General features: G+C 35.4%; 2 protein-coding genes across 3 annotated transcripts in view; one reads left to right on the forward strand and one right to left on the reverse strand.

The window, feature by feature from the left end:
- Nucleotides 1-2,197, reverse strand: part of taok2a (TAO kinase 2a) — a 46,408-nt gene extending 44,211 nt beyond the window's left edge. For both annotated transcript variants that reach the window (XM_678910.8, XM_009299370.5), the window contains exon 1: nucleotides 1,744-2,197. The gene's annotated coding sequence lies outside the window, so the exon portion shown is untranslated. The remainder of the gene's footprint in view (nucleotides 1-1,743) is intronic.
- Nucleotides 2,198-7,018: 4,821 nt separating this feature from the next.
- On the forward strand, nucleotides 7,019-16,111 carry zgc:123295. Its single transcript, NM_001037562.2, has 6 exons — nucleotides 7,019-7,129; nucleotides 9,651-9,671; nucleotides 9,759-9,927; nucleotides 13,179-13,444; nucleotides 13,533-13,675; nucleotides 15,385-16,111. Exons 1-6 carry the CDS (start codon nucleotides 7,075-7,077, stop codon nucleotides 15,661-15,663), a joined length of 933 nt encoding a protein of 310 aa, NP_001032651.2. The 5' UTR covers nucleotides 7,019-7,074; the 3' UTR covers nucleotides 15,664-16,111.
- The last annotated feature ends 342 nt before the right edge of the window (nucleotides 16,112-16,453 follow it).

Consider the following 16,453-nt stretch of genomic DNA (forward strand, 5'->3'; position numbering starts at 1 on the left):
GACAACTGGGGAGGGAGGATGTTGAAGACTATGCCAAAAAGTTGAAGACTTTTTCCAGGTAATAACAAATTGATAGGACGGTGGGAAATGGGTGTGAAACTCCAGGGAAAAAGGAGACTGTTGGCAGGTATGCATTGTGAACAATATAAAAATCAAAACAATTGTTTTTTTATGATTATTAAAAAAAGAACTGTTTATGGAATGGGACCATTCCATTTATGTTAAAAGTTTGTGATGGAGCCATCAATTCTAATTAAGAAGCTTTACTTTCAGGAATGTGATGAAATAGATGCCTTAATCAATTATAAAGGAATAAAAAAACATAAGCGCATAAGACGTTGTTTGAAATAGAGCTGGGCCGATAAACGATATTATATCGAATCATGATAAAGTTAATTTCAATAACAATGATAAGCTCTGGAGTCCGGACTTTTTTTACTCTATATTGATCTAAGAGACGATCACACAGCAAAAATGTGCAACAATGGGAATCTAGAAGTCTGTTGATATAAAGATGCACTGATTTTTCATCCACCGAAAATTTACCAGCCAAAAAAATGTTACGCCATTTAATGAACCCTCTAATATTTGTGGCTTCCGTCATTGTTGGGGTACTCCTTTAAATCTGGAAGCATTAACAACTTATATTGAAATATATATATTGTTCAAAATGGAAAATAATTATCGAGATTGTGTTTTTGCCATATCGCCCCTCCCATAACTTTCATTCATTTTCAAAACAAAAGTACTTTCATTAATTAAATCTGAAAAGTTTCCGTAGTTCAGCTTAAACTTTGATGACTCAAAAAGTAAAAGTGCTCAAAATTTTATATAAATCTAGATTCAAATATCTCTGGTTAATATTTTATCTCCGGTTACGTCCAAAAAAAAAATAAACAAAAAAGTCTTAAATGTTTAAAAGCACATGAATGTGAGGAACTGACCTACATCTTGAGCTCACAAGCAGAGGCTCCAGGAGCTGAGCTGGGTGTGTCATCATCCACAATATGTAACGACAAGATTAAGAACTATATCTTTGCAAAGTATTGATGAGAACTTTGACCCCTCCCTCTACTTTCAGTCTACTAACATTACATGATGAATATCGTGTATTGATTACACATGCTCTAATGTGCCATTACTGTACTTAAAGGGCACACAGTAATGTTTTTTCATCCACCCACTGAGTGCACTTAAGTCCATAATGTGTTTGTACAGAAGCACACCTTTCACACCAGCTTTCCTGCAGACTTTGTGTGATGTGTGGAGCACTTTTGTTGGTCTCGGGGGTGGATGAATTGTGATGGGTGGTTTGAAAAGGGGTATAGACTTGTGTACTATTGTATAAATGTTAATTAGGGATATAAGGGAGCACAATTAGTTTCCGGAGTTCTACGGGAAAAGGGAAGCTAAACAATAGGGAATCACGACAGCTGTCTCAAATCCAAACGATCCTGCAATTTGTGGAATTACAAGGCGTAATGTTTTTCTTGCTTATATTTCATCGAGTAGCTCATTATTTTGAAAAACAACCCGGGGAGGATAAGATATGGCTGCAGTGCAAGTCTATTGTTGTATTGTTATGATGGAAGATGTCCGGCTAGCTCATGACAGGCTCAAGATGAGCGTCTGTCAACAACACAGTCTGAGTTTAACGTTACGTGCCTGATCCACTTTTAAATGTCACACATTCACATTTAGGGGTTCAAACTCAAGCGTTCACAGAAAATAAATCCATCTTACCGTGGCGCTCTGCGATTTTCCTCTTTATTCCCCGTGAATAAACAGTTATCCGGCTTCCTCCGCAAGTAAACCGTGGCGTTTGCTGTTTTATTTTGCCCGTTGCGACGTTTCAAATCAACACACGGCCCATATTCCTACTAACGTCCGCCTTCGAGCGTGCAGAAGAGTACAATTCGATAAGTATCAATATCCTAAAAGTCTTTGGAGTGTATGAAGTCTTTATCTCTCACTCTCGCTAACGGTCCGTTAGCCAGCTAGCCGACGGTTTCCTTTCTGAATTCGGGCCGGGGCTGGTGTACCTGCTCGCCCGCTCCCGCGCCTATCATATTGCACACTTACATCCGCACTTTTGATTGAACGTGTGATTTTAAGACTAATTTTATCCCGTGTTTCTGATTGTCTTTCTGTCTAACCCCCTTTTTTGTCCAGGAAACGCAAAATGGCTACGTGGGGCGGGAGCCAACCGGAAAAAGGGTCAAAATGATGTGCCGTGTGTTTCCGTTAGAGAGTGGCGCTGGGAATATGCCATGTTGATAAGGGCAAATGCTGGTTTGATGATTTGCCCTAGTTGCATTTAAACTCGGTTCAATTTCTACTTTTTGTTTGGTTAATAATTGTCTTACGTTAAGGTATAGGCCATTAGCTATTGTATTTATTAGTGTTCAATGCATTAAATATAGGATCCAAAAGCATATTTTGCAAGGGCAAAATAAGTAATAAAAAAAATGGTTATATTGGTGTATAGTTGAGCCATATACATGTATCATGATGTAATCGATGAATAATAACCACTGAACAAAAAAAAGTGCAATCGCTATTTTATTGCCTTCTATGATTCAGTAAAAAAAAAAAAAAAACTTAAGTCAACTTAATTTATTTCTAGAGCACCTTCAACCAACCACAATGGGTACCAAAGTGCTGTACACAAAAACACATAATACATGCAAACATACAAGGATCCAAAGTACATAAAGTCACAACACATGATTAAAGCTAAAGAAAACAAGTGTGTTTTCAGTGACATGTTGGACATTTTTAACATCTTAAGAACAGTTGGACATGTTCTTAAGGAGATCGTTCCAGAGTCTTGGAGCAGCTTCTGAAAAATCTCTATAAACCTCGACATTTCAAGTAAGATCATGGAACTGTCAAATAGAGACGATCCTCAGAGCGAAGAGATCTCACTGGTTGGTGTTAATTAGCCCAGAAATATACTCGGGAGCCAGGCCATGAAGAGATTTAAAAGCAGCATTTTGTAGTGAATTCCAGACTGGATTAGCCAGTACAGGTGTCTCTTTTTTGTGCCTGTTAAAAGCCTGGCTGCTGAGTTCTGGACCAGCTGAAGATGAGAGACATAGGCCTGACTCACACCCAAATACAATGAGTTGCAATAATCCAGATGAGAGGAGATGAAGGCATAAACAACCTTCTCCAAGTTACTGAAAGAGAAGACAGATTTCCGCTTGGCAATATATCTAAGATAGAAAAAAAAAAAAGCTATTTTTGACAACACCATTAATTTGGCGATCAAATTTAAACTCAGAGTCAAAACTAACGGCAAGACTTTTTACAGAGGAATGTATTTTTCCAGGAAGCAAAGACAGATTGGCTTTAAAATCCAAACCTTTTGGAATAAAAAACAATACATTCACACTTGTCCTCATTTAATTTCTGCCATGCTTTCCTTATTCTATAATAATAACTTGTCGAAGTGAAGATAATCATTTTCAAGTCATGAGAACTAACAGTTGAAGGCTGAAAATTAAAATCTTTTACATGTGTAAGCTTGCTGGTTTCCCCTCACTCACACAACAGGTTATACCCGACCAATTTATGGCCCATGGTATCTGTAATGGGGGATATTATTTCATAAAGCAAAAAAACAAAGATCTTTTCAAAACAGGCTGATCATGGATTTACAGAATAAGCAAAAAATATTCCATACAAACATAAACAAGACAGCGGCATCTATGACTTCAAACTGGCATGGTTGTCATTTCATTTTACAGTCCAGTGGTGTTTACTCCAGACATCGCTATTCATGATGCAGGAAATCAACCGTATAAAAACACCTTACAATCATTTAATGAAGTGAAAGGGATAGTTCACTCAAAAAAAGCTTCATTACCTCATGTGGTTTTAAAACTGTTGAACATAAAAGAAGATATTTGAAGAATGATGGTTTCTGGCACCCATTGACTTCAGTAGAAAATATATGACTATGGATGTCTATGAGCACCAGCAACCATATTCAAAACACTTCAATGGAAGAAAGAAACTCAAACAGGTTTTGAACAAGTGAAGGGTGAGTGAATGATCATATCGCTCAACTTGCCCTTAAAATGATAACTAATGTTTGCCAGTGCTTCTTATCAATCATCTAGATTTTGGTAAGAGGAAGCTCATATGTACTTTCGATAAATCTCATGTCGTGTGTTGTTGATTGAGTCGTGCTTCTATATCTCATATAAGAGATCATCTGCATGGGGCTCGAGGGAAGGCTTTATTTTGACAGAAACATTGCTGTCTGCATTATAATTAAACTGGTTCAACTAGAACCATTCCTGGAATAAATGCAGTCATTATCAATGCAAATGCTATGAAAAAAATACTCTGTTTGAAATAATTGTAACACAAGTATTCCTGCCAACAGGTATTTTTTGACTTACTGTTATACAAGTATCTGCTCAATGATAAACAAACAAACAAACAAACAAACAAACAAACTAACTAACTAACTAACTAACTAACTAACTAACTAACTAACTAACTAACTAACTAACTAACTAACTAACAATAAATAAACAAATGATATAATTCATTCATTCATTTTCTTCTTGGCTTAGTCCCTTTATTCATCAGGGGTCAACATAGCGGAATGAACCGTCAACTTATCCAGCACATGTATTACGCAGCGGATGCCCTTCCAGCTGCAACCCATCACTGGGAAACACCCATACACTCTCATTTACACACATACACTACGGCGCATGTCTGTGTGAGAAAAACGGAGCACCTGGAGGAAACCCACACAAACAGGGGGAGAATGAGCGCACTCCAAACAGAAATGTCAACTGACCCAGCCGGGCCTCGAACCAGTAACCTTCTTGTTGTGAGGCAACAGCGCTACCCACTGCGCTGCTCTAAATGATATAATGATAACTTAAATAAAATAATAATAATATTAAGCAAATTTCAAACAGTTTTCAACATTGTCAGTGTAGACTGTAAGCAATTAGTAACAACTTAAAAAAGGAGTAGACCAGTAAACAAATGATGTGCAAAATTATAAAAATTAAGTCAACTTAATAGTTCTAAGCAGGGTTGTTGCAGGTTTTAAATTAAAGATTTTTTAAGACCCTTTTAGGAATGTAATTTCAGACTTAGGGACAAACACTAAGGATTTGTTTTCTAATGGACCAGTATTATCATAAGGAATCATATAATTGTTTTTAGTTTTCTTTCCCTAAAGGAATTTAATATATAAGGAATTGTAAAATGTAAAAATGCTGTTAAAATGTCTAAGAGCTGTTGTGAATTGTATCTTTTTGCAAAAAACATATATATATATATATATATATATAGATTTGAAGTTAGAATGATTAGCCCGACTTTGATTTTTTTCTTCTTTTAAATGTTGTTTAACAGTGAGGAAATGTTCACAGTATGTCTGATAATATTGTGTCTTCTAGAGAAAGTCATTTATTTTATTTTGGGTAGAATAAAAGCAGTTTTTAATTGTTTTAAAAATCATTTTAAGGTCAAAATTTATAGCCCCTTTAGGCTCTATTTTTTTCCCCGATAGTCTACAGAACAAACCATCGTTATACAATAACTTTTACCCTAACCTGCCTAGTTAACCTAATTAACCTAGTTAGGCCTTTACATGTCACTTTAAGCTGTATAGAAGTGTCTTGAAAAATATCTGGTCAAATATTATTCACTGTCATACTGACAAAGGTCAAATAAATCCGTTATAAGAGATGAGTTATTAAAATTATTATGATAAGAAAAGTGCTGATAAAATCCTCTCTCCGTTAAACAGAAATTGGGGAAAAAATAAACAGGGGGGCTAATAGTTCAGGGGTGATAATAAATACAACACAATTTTTAAATTAATTTAATAGTTTTTAAGGCTTAAAATGTAGTTTTTGAAATGTAAGACTTTTTAAGACCCAGTAGACACCCTGTCCAAGTTACAACAATTTTATTCACATTTCAATTTAAGGCAACAAGTTTACTCACTTTTTATAAGGAAAATGTAACCGATTTCCCATGTGTTGGATTGCCGCTGGAAGGGCATCCACTGTGTAAAACATATGCTGGATAAGTTGGCGGTTCATTCCATTCATTCAATGAATTAATATATAAATGTAGTATAATATACCTAAATATACCAAAACTTCAGTATTGGGTAAATGGCTTACACCAATAAGTATTGTATTAAAACTGCAACTACAGAATTGCCACAACAAATAAATGTAAATGCTAAAAACAAATTAATAGATAGATGCGTTTTATTAATGTGTGGTTTAAAAACGCTACAGCATTTATTACAAAGTACTAAAGAATTTTTTCATGTTTAATAAAGGGACTAAGCCAAAAAGAAAATGAATAATTGAATGAAAATGATAACTTTTTACAGTCTGAGAAATGTTTGAGATGTCAGAATGATTTTTGATCAACTTTGTGACACTAAACACTCTAATGATGCTGACAATCCAGAAAAAAAAAAGTTTTTGTTTTTTATTAAGTGTTCGTGATTACTGAAAAATAACAATAGTATAGCACAGATATATTTCTTGTGTTTGACACCAGCACAGACATCCTTTAAATGAATTTAATAAAAAGAAGAATTATCAGAATCACTCCTTGCGTCTCTTTATTGTTCCATTTCATATGTAAAGTATAAGAGACACAAGGCAGAGAAACAGGTTTACCATAAAAGAAACTCACCCTGGAGGACTTTCTTTTTGTATGTAAGACAAGTTATAAGTCTAACCCCACTATTATATCTTGGCACTAAATTAGAAACCATATCATAAAAATGGTGCACATGAAAGAATGTAATGTGTTAACAGGTTGAGAAGGGACCTTGAACTGATTGTGTTCAATAAGTAATCCTTCGCATAATTACCTGTAAAGGTGACCGGGGTGTGTATTGTAAATACTGACGAAATAAAGCATCTAAAAAAATAAAAAGCTGAGTCAGAGTCTGATGGAGGTTGGGGGGGGTCAAAACTTGATGAATGCCACACTACCTGCTTTACATCTCATTAGCCACGGCAGGGGAGAGCAAACAGCAGTGTTGAGCCAGACCAGAGTACAAATATGAAGATGAACACAGCTTTGACTGTTGTTGGAGCATTATTAGTCAACATTGCAGGTAAGATCTTGGGACATTTTATGTTGTTTAAAATGCTTTAATAATGTCTTAACAGTTGAGTTATTGTTGCTAAGGAACTTTGTAACTCGTGTTGCCTGAAAGGGCTGTTAACACAAACATTGCCTTCATAGGAATACTTTTACAAATGTAGTATATATTAGTTACTTATAAGTTCCAATAGTTAACAGTTAATGCATTACATATTATTTACAATGAGCAATATATGCTATTTTTAATGAATGTATTTATTTTTAGTAATGTTAGTTACTAAACATACAGCTATCCATTACTTTAGCTCAATTTCATTCAGTAACATGTACTAAAATACACTATTAAAATCAAAAGATTTATTAAAATAGTTAAACAATTCTTGATTTGACATGTTTGCTACTGTAGCCAACTCATTAATTTTATTATTAAGTGTTACAGATGTATTTCCTCTCGCTCTCAATCTCAGTATATTTGTATGTTTACTTTTTCTTAATGGATAGGTTTATTGCATATGCTCGAATACTATTTAAAAAGCATCTCAGGTTTTACTTTGGACGAGTGGGAACTGAAATCAGCACAAAAGATGGCGACTTAATAAATTAAGTCTAAATTAAAATAATAATAAAAATAAACACTGTGATACGTCATAACATTCTTTATTATTAATTTTACTATTGTACATATAATAAAAATAATGTTTTGCCATTTTAAATAAACATAAGTTAGACTTAGCTACAAGTGGTCAACATAATTTTTTAATATGCTCTCAAATAAAGATTTTAAAGGATTTTCAAAACAGACAAACATTATTTGGCTATCCAAATAAACTTTCAGTGAACAAGACCCCTTTTTCTTAACATGAAAACATTTTAATAATATAGAAAACTTATTTTTGTGTGTGTGTGTGATGGAAAAAATACATGGATGTTAAAATAAAGAATGATGTTTCTAATGTAGATGAGAGACTAAAGAGTCCAAGATTTAACTGCAAAGTGTTTTTTTTTCCAACACGTCACATTGACACTTAATATATGTTAACCATTGTTTTCCCATAGCAGACAATTTTAAAAGTGTCTGTAAGACCTGTTTCACACAAGCTGCACACACAAGCAGTAGTGTCTGTTTGTTTAAAATCTCATATTACACATACACTCTAAAACCATGGCTCAAAAATGTGATGTTCATTCAGAGACACCATTTTTCAGAACCTTTCCATCTTCGGTCTTGCCTCTTATTTTGATAATAGGGCAACAGGAAAACATATTTATGAATATTCAAAGGTCTTCCTGGAACCATCAATGTCAATAAAGAACCTTTATGTTCGTGAACAGTATTTACAGTACACTCTCTCAGAAATAAAGGAACAAAAGCTGTCACTGGGATGGTACCTTTTCAAAAGGTACACTTTTTTTTGTGCTTCAAATCCATATAGACACTTTAAAGTGATACATGTTAGTGTATCTGAAGTATTCATAATGTACCCTAAAGTTACATGTACAAAAATGTACCTTTTAAAAGGGTTACCGCCTCAGTGACAGCTTTTGTACATTTAATTCTGAAAGTGCATTCACATAAGCAGCACAGTAAAATAAAGTTGTTGAGTAGAGTTTCGGTGCTAAACAACAGGTTAAATAAAAGATCATAAACCAATTTTTATAGCAAAGGCTTTTTATGAAGCAGAATAAAATACTTGAGCAGACTAACCTGACCTATACTATGTGAAAACAGAGCAAACATGAGGTTTAGACATCCAGTGAATGTATGTTTGATTACACAAACTAAAAGTGAACAATGATAACCAAGATTGAAATATATCTCAATGTCCAACTAATGATAATCTAGTTTTATAATTTATAGATATCAAGAAACAAATTCCCAATGCTGTAATGCAGTAATTTGTCTAGTGTCTGTTTAAAGAAACAGACATCCTGAAAGTACATAAACCTGCTGCTCAAACATTTTTTGCTTTTAAAAAGGTGTCTAATAGATGTCTAATAGGCGTCTAAACATATTCGCCTTGGAATAAACTAGGCTACATTTGGGCTATCAGTGAAAATAAGTCTAAGAATAGGCCAATCAATTAAACAGAAATGAATGACTACACATATAAAGTCTGTCTTATCTGTCTATTTGACGACTAGTCTAGTTTTGGGCTATTCTTAGATGTCTATTAGATTTTCTGACATATCAAGTTTAGCCTTGTTTAAGCCAAGCTGTCTTCGTTTAGATGTCTAATAGAAAATTAGATGTTCTGTTCAACACAAAATTGCTTGGTGAGTGCTGTTAGTTACGTAACTGCTTAAGATGGTGTGAAACGTCTAATTTAATCAACAGGACTAACAGGTTGACTTACTAATTCATGACAAACAAGTTGCTTAACATCATGATTCCCAATCACTGTGATTTAAAGAAAATCTTTCCTCGTGCAAAAGATTTGTGCTATAGCACCTTCGTAAAAGGTGAAACTGTGAGGTTTCAGGTTACACAAACAGACTCTGCATCATTTAATTGTTAATTCTTTGTTTTATAGGTTCACTCTGTCAGTTAAATGGTAAGTTATCCTACTATTAATCTGCATATCTTTTGTGTTTAAATGTTTTTTTAATGGGCTTTCCCATATTCTTTTTGCTCTCCTCAGTCTGTGGTCGGGCCCCTCTTAACACTAAAATTGTAGGAGGACAGAATGCAGGAGCGGGATCTTGGCCGTGGCAAGTCAGCCTTCAGAGTCCCACCTATGGAGGCCATTTCTGTGGCGGGAGTCTAATCAATAAAGACTGGGTTCTGTCTGCAGCTCACTGCTTCCAGGAGTAAGCTGAAAATGTAGTCATATTACACTGTAAAAAATGCAGGCTTTCACACAATTTCATTGTTAACTTAACCTAATCGTTCTTGCAACTGTAAGTGGATTGAACATAAAACAATTGAGTTGCCTAAGCATTGTGATATTTAAACTCATTTTCAAAAAGCAGACATCCTTTTTTGAATGTGCAGGAAACAGGAAAATAAGTCATATGCAAATTAGGCAAGTAAGTCTTGTAGCAAGCGTAGCAAGAAAACTGCATTTTTCAGTTCAATGCGGTGATGTCCCAGGCCAATGAACATTTCCTGCTTGTTGCCAAACTATTTCGAAACTGGCAATTTAATCATATCCTAATGTTGAGATGGCTGCCAAAACCTTATTTATCAAAATGTGGACCTTTTTTGGATTATAAAGCTATGAAGATTAAAAAAGTTATAGAGGAAATACATTGAGATAATTGTTATTGTTTGCTTACCTGGATGGATTCAATTCACTGCCAACAAACCACATAACTTTAACACACTAGTCTCACAGCCAGACCTTCAGACCGAGAGAAAAATGTCTGGACTCCAGTGGTTCACTGTAAAACCCAAAAAGTTAAGGTAACTCAAACCATTTGAGGAAACTGATTTCAACAAACCATTTGAGTTAAAAAAAAAATGAATACTGTGAACTTACTCCATTTAAGTTGAAGTAATGAAGTATTTAATTAACTCATTACCTTCAACACTGAGTTCAGAACTCTTTTCAAATAAGTACAATTAACTTTCAGTCAATTTTGAGTGAACTACACTCATTTCATTTGATGAAGTTGACTGTTGGGTTTTACAGTGTGTCTAATTGACTAGTAAAGAAACCAATCACAGTTTGTTTTGCTTAGCATCATATTTAGTGGCATGAACATGTATGCCGTTATGCTAACAGGACATGCCACAGAACTGTAAAAGCATGTTATCTGGTTAACAGTAAGTTAAGTTTACTTATACAACAAATTACCTTAAATTGGTGGGATGGTGGCTCAGTGGTTAGCACTGTCGCCTTACAGCAATAAGGTCACTGGTTCGAGTCCCAGGCCAGTTGGCATTTCTATTTGGACTTTACATGTTCTCATCGTGTTCACTTGCGTTTCCTCTGGGTGCTCCAGTTTCCCCCACAGCCCAAAGACATGCAGTACAGGTGAATTAAATAAACTAAATTTAAAGTTGTTTTCCAGCACTGGGTTGCAGATGGAAGTACATCCGCTGCATAAAAATATATGCTGGAGTAACAGACAGATTGGATTTTGAGCTGATGTAGATTTGGGTATCATCAGCATAAAAGTAGTATAAAGTCAATGGGTAGCATGTTTGCCAGAACATTAGGTCCTACCTCACTCAACCAGATGCTGAAAGACTTATTCATGCATTTGTCACTTCCAGGATTGACTATTGTATTGCACTCTTTGTTGGTTTACCTGCTAAATTAATCAAACGGTTACAGTACATTCAAAATTCAGCAGCTCGCATTCTCACACACACTCCACCTCGGCAGCACATTACTGGTGTGCTTTATAGCTTGCATTGGCTCCCAGTTCAGTCCCGTATCATTTTTAAAACACTCACTCTTGCATATAAAGCTCTACATGGTACAGCTCCTTCCTATATCAGTGACATTGTCTCTCAGTATACACCTTCTCGTCTCCCTTACTCTGTAAGAAATGCTCCCACACTAGCTAGTTTTAAGAAGATGCTAAAAACTCATCTTTTTAGGACTGCATTTTTAGATTCTTGATTATTCTGTGTTTATATTTTATAACTTTACATTTACTGCATGCTTGATTTCTCTGTATGTTGTAGCGCTTTGGGTTTTAGAAAAGCACATTATAAATAAAATTTATTATTATTATTATTATTATTATTTATTAAATGAGAGTAGTTAACTTAAAATATACTGAAGGTTAATTCTACTCATTTGAAAAGAGTTCTGAACTCAGTGTTGAAGGTAGTTATTTAATTACCTCATCACTTCAACTTAAAGGACGTAAGTTCACAGTACTCATATAGATTAGTTTTTTTTAACTCAAATGGTTTGAAGCAATCGGGTTCCTCAAACTGTTTGAGTTGCCTTAACTTATTGGGTTTTATAGTACTCAGAGTTCTCTTCATTTATTAGATTTTACTGTGCTCAAATTGCTTCACTTACTCAAATGGATTAAGTTCACAGTTTAACTTACCTTAACTTTTAAGGGTTTTACAGTCCAATATAAACATACATTTGACCATTTTATAACGGTCCATATCATTGTGAGGACAATATTGTTCCAATCAGTCTATGAGAGAGGAAAAAAAAAAAGTCGGAAACCCTCAGATTTACAGCACAGATAGACATCGTAAGTATTCAAAAGACACTTTCCTTGAAAAATAGCTGTTTGTTTCAACATACAGCCTAAAAGTAAAGTCAAATTTCTGCACAGTCTGTATAATTTGGCCTACAGTAACCTCTGAACATAGCAAATCAGATTATACTGTAGCTCAGAATACACTAAATACCCCTCAAAACACTGAAAACTAATAGGCGAGGCAGTGGCGCAGTAGGTAGTGCTGTCGCCTCACAGCAAGAAAGTCGCTGGTTCGAACCTTGGCTCAGTTGGCGTTTCTGTGTGGAGTTTGCATGTTCTCCCTGCCTTCGCGTGGGTTTCCTCCAGGTGCTCTGGTTTCCCCCACAGTCCAAAGACATGCGGTACAGGTGAATTGGGTAGGCTAAATTGTCCATAGTGTATGAGTGTGTGTGTGAATGTGTGTGTTGATGTTTCCCATAGATAAGTTGCGGCTGGAAGGGCATCCGCTGTGTAAAAACTTGCTGGATAAGTTGGCGGTGCATTCCGCTGTGGTGACCCCGGATTAATAAAGGGACTAAGCCGACAAGAAAATTAATGACACTGAAAACTAAATACATTTTAATAGTAAACTAGATACATCAAAATAAATAGATACACTTGATTAATTAAAGCATGTTTTACACAAACTAACATTACCAAAAAAGTTGACCCCCCTCTGATGCCACCCTTCTGGCATCACGGCAGCTTTGTTTCCAGCCTGAGACAGAAATATTGTACAATTCATCCAATAAAATGTAGACGTTGATGTTTATCATCTAAGCCTGTGACTATTTAGATACCACATAAAGCAAGTCAAAGGTGGCAAAGAACCCATAAAATGGATTAAATAGTATTAAAGACAGTAGCTCATAATAATTAATATTTGCTTCTTTTATTTGCAGCTCCTTAGGTACAGTTAAGGTCAAACTGGGACTACAGAGCCAGTCAGGCTCAAACCCTTATCAGATAACCAAGACAGTAGTTCAAGTCATCAATCATCCTAACTATAACAACCCTAGCAATGACAATGACATAGCACTGGTCAAGCTTGATTCATCTGTGACTTTCAATGATTACATTGAGCCAGTGTGTCTGGCTGCTGCTGGAAATACCTATGCTGCTGGTACACTGAGCTGGGTCACTGGATGGGGGAAACTCAGTTCTGCAGGTGAGTGAAAATGTGCCAGCAAATACCACAGAGTTGAATACTTTACAGTAAATAATCATTAAAACATCCCTGCCGATGTGCATCACAGCCAACCAGATTCCTGACATACTGCAGGAGGTGGAGATCCCGATTGTGAGCAACAGTGACTGTAAACGTGCGTATCCAGGCGAGATCACAAGCAATATGATTTGTGCTGGATTGTTAGATCAGGGAGGAAAAGATTCATGTCAGGTAAGATTTTAACTAATTTAAGTGTTCAGAGTCAAAATTTCAGAGTATAAGTGGGTATATTTTGACTTTAAGTCACTCTATATGCACATCGATAGTGATATTTAACTGCTGACTGACTTGAACATGTTAAAGTAAAAGTGAATGTATCTATATACACACACACACACACACACACACACACACACACACACACACACACACACACACACACACACACACACACACACACACACACACACACACACACACACACACACACACACACACACACACACACACACACACACACACACACACACACACACACACACACACACACACACACACACACACACACACACACACACACACACACACACACACACACACACACACACACACACACACACACACACACACACACACACACACACACACACACACACACACACACACACACTGTATGTATATACTGCATATATACATATAGTCAGAATTTGAACTATTAGCCCCCTGTTTATTTTTTCCCCAATTTCTGTTTAACAGAGAGAAGATTTTTTCAACACATTTCTAGACATAATAGTTTTAATAACTCTTTTCTAGTAAATGATTTATTTTATCTTTGCCATGATGACAGTACATCATATTTGACGATATTTTTCAAGACACTTCTATACAACTTAAAGTGACATTTAGAGGCTTAGCTAGGTTAATTAGATTAACTAGGTAGGTTATGGTAATTAGGCAAGTTATTGTATAATGATGGTTTGTTCTGTAGACTATAGAAAAAAAATAGCTTAAAGGAGCTAATAATTTTGAACTAATTTTACAAAAAATTAAAAACTGCTTTTATCCTAGCCGAAATAACACAAATAAGACATTCTCCAGAAGAAAAAGTATTATCAGACATACTGTGAAAATTTCCTTGCACTGTTAAACATCATTTGGGAAATATATATATATAAAAAAAAAAAAAAAAAAAACACAATTCAAAGGGGGGCTAATATTTATGACTTCAACTGTATATACGAAGAGTTCAGACGCAAAAACCTCTAAGTGGCGTCTGAAATTTCCAATGGAAATTTCATTTTAAAGATCTTTAACAAAGTGTATTCTTTGCCATAAACTTGAATTTACTGAACCTACAGACATGGAGCCTGATAAAAATGCTCAATTTTGAAGAAAATTTTAAACGGCTTTTAGAGGTTTTTGCATTTTGCATCTGAACTCTTCACACCCCCCTCCCCCCACCCCATTTGTTGTAGTTTTACAAAAGAGAAAGATATTGAAAAGAGCAAGTGCCAGTTAAGTCACTAAAGGATCCCAATTTGCTTTCTGGTGTTCTTGCACTATCTGGTAAACTTTTGGTTAAACAAAGATTGGGATAGAGTAATAATAATAGGTATTATGCCTATTAAACTGCTATTTGTTGCTAATAAACGTTGTCAATATTGTTGTGCATATTAATTTGATATTGTTTCAGTATTACTGTTTGATATTTCGTTTATGAAGGGTTTAGACACAAGGCAACAGTTTGATGACGTTGTCTGAGCCTTACATCATAATTTTTTATTATTCACAGTAATACCGTATACCAAGGTAAAATAGGGAGGAGGTTTGACAGTATGAAAATTTGGATACTGCCCAAGCATACTGTCATCTTTTTTTTTTTTTTGGTCAGTTAATTGTATGTTTTCAGACATATAACTGTTGGTTCTTTATCAATGCAGGGAGACTCTGGGGGTCCAATGGTCAGTAGGAATGGCTCCCAGTGGATTCAGTCTGGCATTGTGAGTTTCGGTCGAGGATGTGCTGAGCCCGGTTATCCTGGTGTTTACGCCAGAGTGTCGCAATACCAGGACTGGATTACTAGTTCCACAGGCAGCAGCAATCCACCTGGATTTGTTGAATTCCATTCCAGTGGATTCAGAAGCACATCTAACCTGTTTTTATTGTCCATTTCTCTCACATTATCCATCATTCCTTTCGCCTCTGTTCTCTCTTCATAAAAAAGTGTGTTAATAATGGCCATAATTGTTCTTTTACACAAATGTACTGTAAGAAAGCAAGAATATATTATAGTGCAATTATTTATTCTACCTTATTAAAATACACTATTTTTGGGAAGCATTTTCATAGAGTCAATCCACATGGACACTAATTAAGTTTATCATACTTGAGCTCTCAAAATAATGGTGCATTTGATGACGTTTGAAATAATAATGCATCATTGTCTTTACTGTGATCTCGGAACTAAAATCTATTGAACCTACTGAATGTATATTGTCTGGTTGTTTTTACCAATGTACTGCAGTCACTTTTTAATGTTTTTAATTATTTACAATGTTGCATTCTCAGGGTCTGAATGTCTGTAATTAATGCAATGTGAATATATAATAAATGACCAACTATGCTGTAGTCTAGTAGTGTACACAGAATAAACACAGAAAAAAAAAACACTGACCCCGTTTTTGTCCATATCATCAAACAATCCATTTGCACTACGTGATTTCTCATTATTGTAATTTTATATCTCACGCTGTGACTCAAGTCTTTTACTTCATTCAATCAGTCATTATACAACAGTAGTCACCCACATTGCAAAATTTATTTGGCCCAGCACTGGCCCACACAATCAGCGTTTGCTTGGCCCACATGTCGCAGTGAATTATGGTTCATGATTGGACTAAGTCTGGCTTCCATATAAGGGCCAAACATGGACCATATCTGGGTCTAGTCTCAGCCAAATTAATAACCCATAACTCGGCCTAAACTGGGCCAGCTGGACCATGTTTGGTC

Source organism: Danio rerio, chromosome 3 (assembly GCF_049306965.1).
Source record: "Danio rerio strain Tuebingen ecotype United States chromosome 3, GRCz12tu, whole genome shotgun sequence".
In the NCBI taxonomy this organism is placed as follows: domain Eukaryota; kingdom Metazoa; phylum Chordata; class Actinopteri; order Cypriniformes; family Danionidae; genus Danio; species Danio rerio.

Coding starts and splice junctions, on each gene's coding strand:
- zgc:123295 (NM_001037562.2), top strand. CDS start 7,075: ATGAAGATGAACACAGCTTTGACTGTTGTTGGAGCATTATTAGTCAAC. Junction 9,672..9,758: donor TTCACTCTGTCAGTTAAATG/GTAAGTTATCCT, acceptor TGCTCTCCTCAG/TCTGTGGTCGGGCCCCTCTT. Junction 9,928..13,178: donor GCAGCTCACTGCTTCCAGGA/GTAAGCTGAAAA, acceptor TTTTATTTGCAG/CTCCTTAGGTACAGTTAAGG.